Raw genomic sequence first — 9,726 nt, 5'->3', positions numbered from 1 at the left:
GCAATTGAACTCGGGAATCGAGGACCGATGCGTCGGTTTCCATCGACATCACAGCCGCGGGTCGCTCGAAATCAATCGAGAGCCAGTTCGTTCCACTATCTCACCAGGCTGGGCGCTCTTTGGTCGCTACTCAGCCGCCCTCGTTAATTGTATTAAATTGTTCCGCCCGGATAGAGTCAAACGGGGGGACATCAACCGCCAAACGCTAAAGCACCAATGCATAGAAGCGAATGATATGAAGACGGTTGGTACGTGGTACCCTCGAGAAGTCTCGGCCGGCCGAGAAGTCGTCAGCACTTCACGTCGGCAAATGTTTTATGGTTGTGCGTGCGCTTCAATTTAATATTCTTCTTCCTCTGCGGTAGGAAGGAATAGGGTTGTGAGATTGGTCACAATCGTTTGGCGCGGTGCGCTGTCCAATGCGGGAACGAGCTCTCTTTTGTGCGATAAGCGAACGTCCGCCAGAGCCAGGGCCAGAACTAAGTCAGGGTCAGTGTCATTCTAGCAAAACGGGCAAAATAGGGCAGCGGGAAATTTGCGCTGTAAATTGCATCGACACCAGGGAGGAGGAGCACCCTGTTTCCTTCTAATGGTTTGTCATTTGCTGTTGTTTTTGAGTTTTATTTTTGTAGTGAAAAATAACTGGAAAATTTCAATAGCAGTGCCTCGGGTACCGTAAAGAATAGTTGTGGCATACATTTTATAGATCACTTTGTGCATTCTAAAAGGGGTCTCTAAAGCTGCTGGTGCTCGCAACTATGGCTGTGTCAAGTGCACCTGTTCTCTCGATGATGAGCAGAAGAGAGAATATCCACATCTTCCCTCTCTCTCACACTCTCTCTTTGGCGGCCACAAACACGACTGTAGCACGATGGAATGCCCAGTGTAGCATCAACCTGCGCCGTGACCGTAGTCAGAGTGAAACGCGTTTGTTTGCTAAAACGACACCGCCGGCGATGTAAACAACTGATGCTACAAGATTAGCGTGCACGCGTTTCTTCCGCGAACGCCGCGGAAGAAATATACTAAACGTACTATACCTGGCTCGAGGAGGACGTCGATCGTCGCAGCGAGTTTCGGAGAAAGCCAATGTACGGCATAATGCTGCCATAGGAGTGGTTCCGAGGCAATCCGGCACTCGGACCGGGTTGACCGGCACTGCTGCTGCTGCTGCCTAGCGATAGGCGCGTCAGCGGTGACAACTCCGAGAGTTCACGGTTTCGTAGAAATGGACGTCGTTCCATCTTGTCCTCAAGCGGTGGGTACGTGGTTCAGCACAGAAACTAACACACTAGCAGCCGTTAGAAACACTTCAGCAGCCGGAAACACTTTCGCGACTGACGTCCACGGGAAGCACCTTCCAAAGCGAACTTCGATCGATAGTTTGGTCAAGGTATAAAACATACAGGAACCTAGATCGGTTCCAGTCCGGTAGACATGTTGGCCCCAGCCGGGCAATGCAACTACTGATCGACCACTGAGGACTGCCGGCAGTGCAGCGCGGCTTATCGTCCTCTGGCCGCAACACACATACACACACGATGGTGAGGATTAGTAGCCCCCCAGTGCTCGGTGTGTTCCCGGTGTGCTGCAAGATGGAGCTAGCCGTCAAATGATCTGTCATCGCTGTACGCGCCCAAACCAAGATTAGAGTGAGCAACAAAGTATGCCGACCGAGAAGCTCCACCAATTCGGGGCTCGAAAGATGCTGCCAGCGCTGTTATCTGGAGCTCGGAATCTGTGAGCGCCACACGTTGATGATGGGGTTAGGCTGCCAGGTTAAGGCTGAAGGCGCCACGAACGGATGATCAACCGGCTTCGGTAGTGGTGCTGCACACTTGCTCCATGTTTAGGCCCCAGGAGTGACCGATAAGCGTCGTTCGTTCGAGACACTTTCCGTTCCATCTCACCTGCTGTGAACTAGCAACTTGTGGACCACTTATCGGGAATTCAGTTTCAAGCACATAGAATTCACTATTTCGATAGACGATCGAGCGATTCGTTATTGCAAAGTCGAGAATAAAAATCCATCAAAAAGCAATTATTGATTTGTCACTTCTTTTGTTTCGTTTGGATGCCCAGACACCAAGCCAAGTGGTGTTTCTGACGGTAAAAACTATTTACAATTCTAATCTGAATGAATAAACGAAGACACATGAAAAGGGCCTTGAGATCAACCACCAAAAAAACGAGCTAAGTCCACTCATGCTTAGCTCCCACCCATTATAAGAGGATTAAAACATCACAATGTTTCGACCGTTTTAACGGCTAAAAACAAGCAGACACTTAAACGAGAATCCACCAGCCACGTGTGTAATTAATTACTCGCAAATCATCCAATTAGCGCGATGAATCCGCGTACGACCCACAACAAAGGATAAAAGGGATTCTTCTACATTCTACACCGCATGACGATGGTTTTACCGTCGCGACCGACCCAGCACAGCAGCCGGTGGCCAATCACATGGCTAGTGGCAAAAAGTGTCGTGATGAAAGAAATAGTATTTCTTAAATAGTCATACTAATACCCTTACACATACTCGTGCTGTGCAGTGGTGTAGTCTACACTGCGAGGAGAAGTGGTCCAAGGCGGGATCAACATGCTTCTGTCACGATCGTCACCGTGTGAATTTTGCAGAAAGTAACGGAAAAAACGTCAGCCGCATTGCGCGGTCGTGAATTGCAACATTTGGACGAGCCTTTGCGACTTTGAAGAGACGAAAATAGCCTGCCCGTTACCCGCTGCTTCTTCAGTCATAATTCCTTTCCTTCAGGTACTTCTTCTCGGCCGGTCGGTCGGCCGATGGTGCCGGCGATGTGGCCAGACCAGAACATCGATTCGGTATTTCGGTACAGCGCTAATTAAAGTTGTGTTAACTCCGCGCGTACCACTGTCACATCGACATCGAGATCGTGAAGGACCGGACCTAGAGCGGTACCGGATATCAATGAAATTAATCTCGCATTCGAAAGATGATGACTAGACTATTAATAGAAAATGAAATGCGTTCGCTGGCTCGCTGGCGACAGGCACTTCGCTCTTTGTTATTTACTTTTCACAATAGGGGCCTGTGTTGACTATTCATCGATTGGTGCAGCCCATCAGTGGCGTGATGGATAGATTGACAGTTGGTTCGGGGTGATTGTCCCGATATGCAATAAAAATTGCATCTACTGTAAAGCATCTGTCATTCATAGATGTGATGTAAGTAGGTTAAGCATGCAGTAATTTAGGAAACTTAACATAAAATGTTTCTCATTACTTAGCCATCTTAGCTAGGCTGAGCACACCTGCTAGTGACTCACCGCCAGGCTTTGAGCCACATCCTCGGTTCTTGGCTGAGATGTTTCCCCGCACTAGATTGCAAAACACTGACCCAAACAACTTCGCAAGGTCAAGAGAGGACACTAGCGAGAGCATAGCATTAGTAGAAGGATCAACCCATGAGGCGCAAAAAGAAAGAAGGTTTCAAAAACAAAAGAACCCTCCCCTGTGCTTGCATCAGTCCATTCATTGCTTTGCGCTGCCTTTTCATTGCTGCCTTTTTTCTTATTTTATTGTTTGGGGATTCCTTTAACGGCACTTCGGAGCGAGCCGAAACCGGATCGCCACCCCAATCAGCTGTTCGGCCGGCGGCCGGCGTTACGAAGAACTTCCCTCCCCTGTCGTACCGGCGCAATGCCTTTGGGTACTTGTGCGTCTGTATTAGTCTGTGGTCCGGTTACAAGTTCGCGTCGCGTCACGGCGTCAAGTCATGGGGCGTTCTATCGAATGAATATTATGCTCTTCGAAGATGAATGATTTGTGTGAAATACATGGACCACGCGATCAAGTGACCACACAACTGGTATGAAAGAAAGAAACAAAACATCGCCCGTCCTCTCTCACCCGCACTCCCTATCTAAATCTGTTTGCGCAAATCAAACCGGCTGAACTCACCTGACTGAACGACGAATCTTTCCAACCTCAGGTTCCGAACCAACAAGTACAACAAGTTGTGTTTTATCGGCGAGATGCCAATCTTTTCACTTAGCTTCCGGCCCAGTGAGTCAGCGCAAGCACGGTTTCCGCAGTCGCCGAGGCCTAGCGACGGAAGTCTTGCACGCCGGCAGTTGGTTGGACGATGTTGATGAAACCGAAGGATTAAGTACGGCCAAAATTCCTCCACCTTCGAAAGCCACGGTGGCCACGCTTATTGACGCTTGCCTTTCCCCACGGCCTGGCGATGCACGGGAAATACTTTTGGGACGAGATTTCGCTCATCACACGTACGCAGTGTCTATCGTCTACGAGACACTTTTCTATCAACGAACATAATCACCAACGCGCCCCTTTACGAAAAAAAGTAACAAAACGGAGAGCACTGTCGGGATGGCAACACATAAAACACAAGAAAACCAAACGGGCGCTACAGAAATCTTTGGCTTTCACGTACGCACGCAACCATCGTCGAAGCAGGCGACGACAACGAATGGAGCAACATCGGACCGTCCACTAAAGCACTAAAGCAGCTCACTTGAACTGATCGAAACCGTGTGTAGATTTGTGTCGAATATCCGAGTCCGGGCGCGTAGGGAAAGCACACTAAGTGCGTGTATATTATTATTATATTGTTGTTCCCGTGCCGTGTGACAACTCCCGACCAAGTCACTTGCACAATTGTCATTTCTTCCCGCATCTGATGATACCGTGCAGGGTTGATACGGCCCAGCGGGCAAAGCGTTTCGAAAATTCGTCCGTCGCGCGATATTTTTCCCCGTTCCTACCCCCTCGAGCCCACAAACACGCGCCGTCGCAAGCGTAGCGCGATACCGCGGTATTGTCGTTTCTTTCGCTCCTGTGAACATATTTTTTCCTTTCTCCCTCTTCGCACTCTTCGCGAGTCCTTCCTCGCTCTTCGCACTCATTTTTCCTTTTGGTGCATGCGTATCCTCCAAAACTGACCAAAACCTAACCAAAACCTGACCAAAACCTGACCGTATCACCAAAACTGACAGTTCGCAGTTTGTTTTGATCGCGAAGTTTCGAGGCAATTTGGTGGTGTCGCTGGTAAGTATATATTAAAAAGCATTGAATTTTATGTAATTTGTTGTTATTTTTTAGTTCACAGTTCGCCGAATGACTGCAGAATGTATCGCCGGAAGAATCTGGTAAGTATTGCAAGTGTTGTTGGCGATCAGAGTGATCAAAGATCGCTCGTCATGTTCGCGCAGAGTGGCGTATTTTTTCGTAATTAATCTGTTTCTTTTGCTTCTTGCAGCTGCCGAAATCGTTTCTACACAGCTTCGTAAGTATAATAAACCGATCGCTTGATCAATTCGAAAGAATTTTGATACTTTTTTTACTTTCAGGTGACGACTCTGACCGAAGCCAACAGCGGGTTTTCGTGAATAAATCAGTGCTGCATAGGGCTGCGGTGCCGTTGGACGCTCTAGAACGGTGTATGTATTGTTTGGTGTTTGTTTTGTGTTTTTATCGTGTTGTTTGCGTGTGTTTTTTTACATATAATAAATAAAGGTGTCAAAATTAAAACCCCGTGTGATGCGTATTATTAAGATCCGAAACGTGGGTATGAATGTGGGATACGGTGGATATGTATGGGTAGGTACGGATGAATAGGGCACACACACACACGCACATCGTTAAAGCGTTCCTTATAACGAAGCGTTGCAGGCTCTTTGTAATTTCCAATGGAGAGGCGACATCCTCCTTATCCAGACCCTTATAAAGAGGTCGCACGACGGTTTTTGCCCGCTGGGGGTACGCTTCCCGGCCGCCCGTTCGACAGTGCGATGAATAGAAGTGAGTGCGCGTGCAACGAACTTACTCTTTTGGATTGGACAGTGAATTGTTTTTCAAATTCCAACAACTTTGTTATGAGCAATATCGTTGTTGGGGCTGTTTAATCTGCCTCAATTATTTTTTTAAATTTACTAACATGCACATCATCATTAATTTATGCTATTTCGCAACATACAAGTTAAGGACAAGGACAACCAAATGGAGAAGTCCAGGATTGTTTTCGTTTTTTCTAACGTTCTATCATACAATAGCATAGTGTATTTATTAGATTTCATACTGAATAGTGATTTAATATTCAACTTGGTTTATGTTGCTCTCGACTGGAGTGGTACAGTTGTTGGTTGGTCGAGGTCGTTTGAGCTGCTGTCGGGTTGTTTCTGAACTGCTAAACTTGTATGTTTCTCAAAATCCGTATCCTTCCTGCCAATCAGTCTTGTTAAAGGTCACGACACGGGTAGATGTGGTCCGTTCGACTGTAGACCGTGAGTCGCTATTGACGCAAGGATATTAAACACCACCGTTCACACGCACACACAAGCACGTCCGTAATACGACTTTAGAACTACTAGAGCAATAGAGAAATACGAGCTACTTCCCTTGATACACCGTTCCGTTCAGTTGTGGATGATGAATGTGAATGTGCGGTTCTGTGCGTGAAACCTTCAACAATTGAATGTTCGTTACTTCTTTCTTTCCTTGCTTCGATTTTGTTTCTTTTTTCGCTTGCTTCGCACTTCCCAACGGATCAGGAGCGGCGAATCTCGCAACGTGTGACTACGCTCTCCAAGACGAAAGCGGTCACACTGGTACGAAAAGGGAAGAATGTTGGCGACTATCGAGGCGCCGTTAGAGAAGGCTGCGGTATACGAACTACTCAATGATCGTGGTATCTTCGCGAACAAGCATTTCAACAACTTCCTCTTCGGCATTCTCTGGATCGGCGTCCAGTGTGTCTGTATCGACATCTGAAAGAGATCAAATTGTAACCATCAAATACTTTGATACCCTGCAATTTGAAGGCAGCGGGAACACTTACTATTTCTTAATTGCAAACGACGCTGTTTCTGATCTTCCCATTCCTTCACACGCTTCGTACGATACTCGGTGAACTGTTCACGCAGCTTCGCACGCTTCTCGATCAGCTCCTTCGAAGCACGCGTCATGCGCAGCCGATCCTTGCTCTCGAACTGCGCATAGTACTTCTTCAAGTTTTTGCGGATGTCCTTCTGCTTCGACTCCGACAGCAGGGTCGGTGGACGGGGGCGCCACAAGAAGAGCATAAAGTTCTTCAGCGTAACACGCTTGATAATGCGGCCCTGGAACGACCACATGTAGTAGCCCTGATCTTCCTTGGCCTGTGATCGAAAAAGTGAATAAAAAAAAAATGAAACCAACACCGTTTCATGCAATCAGCAAACCCGTTCAGGAGAAGCTGAGGTCTGTGATAGACTCTGCATACTCCTGCACACTGAGCCAAATCTTTTCGAACGGGTCTTCCATCAGTCCTTTTTACATATACTCCTCCGCCTAATACGTACCTTTCCCGAGGTTCCAGTCACAACGTACCGCCCGGTTGGATCCCATTCTACCTCCGACGCACGATAATGGTCACCCGTTTTCATGATGCTAAAGTCGTTCGTATCGACAAATTCGAATGAACCCATCTGTAGGTTTGCCATCACGATGAACTGACCGCGCGGCGACCAGAACAGATGGCTGCACACCTTCTTCTCCATCTTCTTGACCAGTGCCGGTTCCTGGCCCTTTTTCGCCTCATAAAAGCTCACATTGGCCGAAGACGGTTCTCCGTGGATGATGGCAAACTTTGAACCGACCGGTTCCCAGGCGAACGCCAAAATGGTTTCCTTCACCTCGACCGAATCAACGGGAATATCCTTTTCGCGCATATGGAAAATCTCAAAGTTGTAGAACATACCGAGGAACTTGACATCGGCGTCCTTCTTGTCTTTCTTGTCCTTCTTGGACTTTGAGAACCGATCGACCTTCACGCATAGATAATCGCCTGACTTCTGCCAGTGGATCTTACAGTCGGCCACGTTGAACAGGTTCTTCGTGCGCAGCTCAATCTTCTTCGGAATGGCGAGCAGCGTCACCTTCGCCGGTACGTCCACCTCTTCGGCTACCCAATACGCGATAATATTGTCGGTCGGTGACCAGCTAAAGTTCCGGATACCCTCTACCTTGATGGACTTCATGTCGAGCAGGAAGAAAGTGGCCGTGTCGTAGATCTGGATCTGACTATCGACCAATCGCGCCACATACTTATCGTCATGCGACCAGCGCAACATCGAGGCGTTCGACATACTGTCCGACACAAAGGCACGCTTCTCGGCCCCGGTCCGAATGTCCCAAATTACAATCTTCTGGCCGTTCGGCCCGTACGTGACGATGTATTGCTCGCAGGGAGAAATATCCACAAACTGCGCATTGCCGTGAGCAAACTTGTTCACCTTTACGAACTGCGATCCTCCCCAGATGATCACCCCCTGCTTGTGGAACGTGACAATGTATGTACCTTTGGGGGACCACTTTACGTACGTGTCGGTAAATCGCTGTAAAGATCAACGGCCAAAACTTAACACTTCAATGTACAGTGCACATCTACAAACTTTTAAGGTACCTCACGTTTCAGCAGCTCAGTCGGCTCCGGTTGGGTGTTTTGGCAGAATTGAACATGTACCGAGCCCGGCGCTGCCTCTGACACAACGCAGAAATGGTCCTGTGCGTCCGGTTCGACCAAAAAATTGAACAGATCGTTCTGCACCTTATACGGTTGGGGCTCCGGTGGGGACCACTCCTTCGGAATATTGGAATACTTCTGGAAGTCGGAGAACCGGTTCACCAACAGCGTGTAGTGTTTGTCGAGGCGGTAGTTGTTAAGCGTTTTGACCGCCTCTTCCGCACTCTCCGCGTTCTTGTACTCGATGAACGCGTACCCCTTCGTGTTGTCGTCCTCGTCCTTCGGATAGTAAAATTTTACGATCGAACCGGCATTCTTGAAGATCTTCTCCATGATGCCCTTCAGTTTCGGGAACCGATCAGCGGCCACTACCGGAATGTTGTCGACCACGATCACATTCTCCACACCATCGCTTTCGCACGGCTTTTGCTTCAAGAAATCGGCCAACAGTTCTGCAAAGGATAGGTAACCAAACAAATGTTAGCAAAACAGCTCGAAGTTTCGCGATGCCTCGATGATGCACGGCGAATGGCCAATGTACTGACCAGGATGTAAATCTTCAGCAAAGGGCAAGTTGAAGGTTCAATGTTATCCCGTTCAGCAATGTTGCTGTAGGAGGTCAAACTAAGAGAGGTTTCTATAGCTATTGTTTACCGAAAACTCCCTAATGGGTCCTCCGTTAACGAATCAAAATGTTTAGCGCTTTTTGCTGTTTACTGGTCTGCACTGAAAAAGGAATCCCACTTCCAAAAAGGACTCCTTGGTGGGCTTTCCAGGTAACATGCTCAGCACATATTGATACGTGTACACACATACACTCACAACCCGGTGTCCGCATCTCAACTATTCCCATCAACTCTTACCTTCGTCGGTCACATCGTCAACGAAATCCTCCGGATCGTCAAAGTTGGGCTCATCGCCGAACTCCTGATCCTCATCGCTGTTGTACTGTTCGCCTTTCTTTTTTGCCATCCTTGGGGCCCGGAGTTCGATACTTTTCGCTGGTTTTCCGTGCGATTAACCGGAGCGGTCGTGGAAGGGAAAGCTCACGACGTTTGACACCGCGAACCGGAAAGAACTACGCATTGACTCCGCAATGTTGGCAATGCGTGCGGGCATCCCGCACTGTCATTAGTGACAGCGAAAAGTCAAATGTGCCGTCAGTAGTGTGAGTGAAATGTGCGTGAAATATTTCGTCGTTCAAAAAAATACGCAACTGTTG

The 9,726-nt window shown here is 48.1% G+C and overlaps 1 protein-coding gene across 1 annotated transcript; it reads right to left on the bottom strand.

Moving 5' to 3' along the window:
* Positions 1–6,038: 6,038 nt before the first annotated feature.
* Positions 6,039–9,562, bottom strand: LOC131208137 (eukaryotic translation initiation factor 3 subunit B). Its single transcript, XM_058200824.1, has 5 exons — positions 9,368–9,562; positions 8,445–8,956; positions 7,342–8,376; positions 6,840–7,158; positions 6,039–6,768 (listed from the first exon to the last, which is right to left on the bottom strand). Exons 1-5 carry the CDS (start codon positions 9,474–9,476, stop codon positions 6,674–6,676), a joined length of 2,070 nt encoding a protein of 689 aa, XP_058056807.1. The 5' UTR covers positions 9,477–9,562; the 3' UTR covers positions 6,039–6,673.
* Positions 9,563–9,726: the final 164 nt, after the last annotated feature.

The sequence above is a fragment of the Anopheles bellator genome, chromosome 1 (genome assembly GCF_943735745.2).
Source record: "Anopheles bellator chromosome 1, idAnoBellAS_SP24_06.2, whole genome shotgun sequence".
NCBI lineage: Eukaryota > Metazoa > Arthropoda > Insecta > Diptera > Culicidae > Anopheles > Anopheles bellator.
Note: the sequence above shows the minus strand (reverse complement) of the source record. Positions and strands in the feature narration are given on the sequence as shown.

Bases quoted from the DNA above. Each gene is read 5' to 3' on its own strand.
- LOC131208137 (XM_058200824.1), bottom strand. From the start codon at position 9,476: ATGGCAAAAAAGAAAGGCGAACAGTACAACAGCGATGAGGATCAGGAG. The intron at 8,377-8,444 runs GTACCTTAAAAG...TGATCTTTACAG, and splicing joins CTGAGCTGCTGAAACGTGAG to CGATTTACCGACACGTACGT. The intron at 6,769-6,839 runs GTAAGTGTTCCC...GATCTCTTTCAG, and splicing joins TCGTTTGCAATTAAGAAATA to ATGTCGATACAGACACACTG.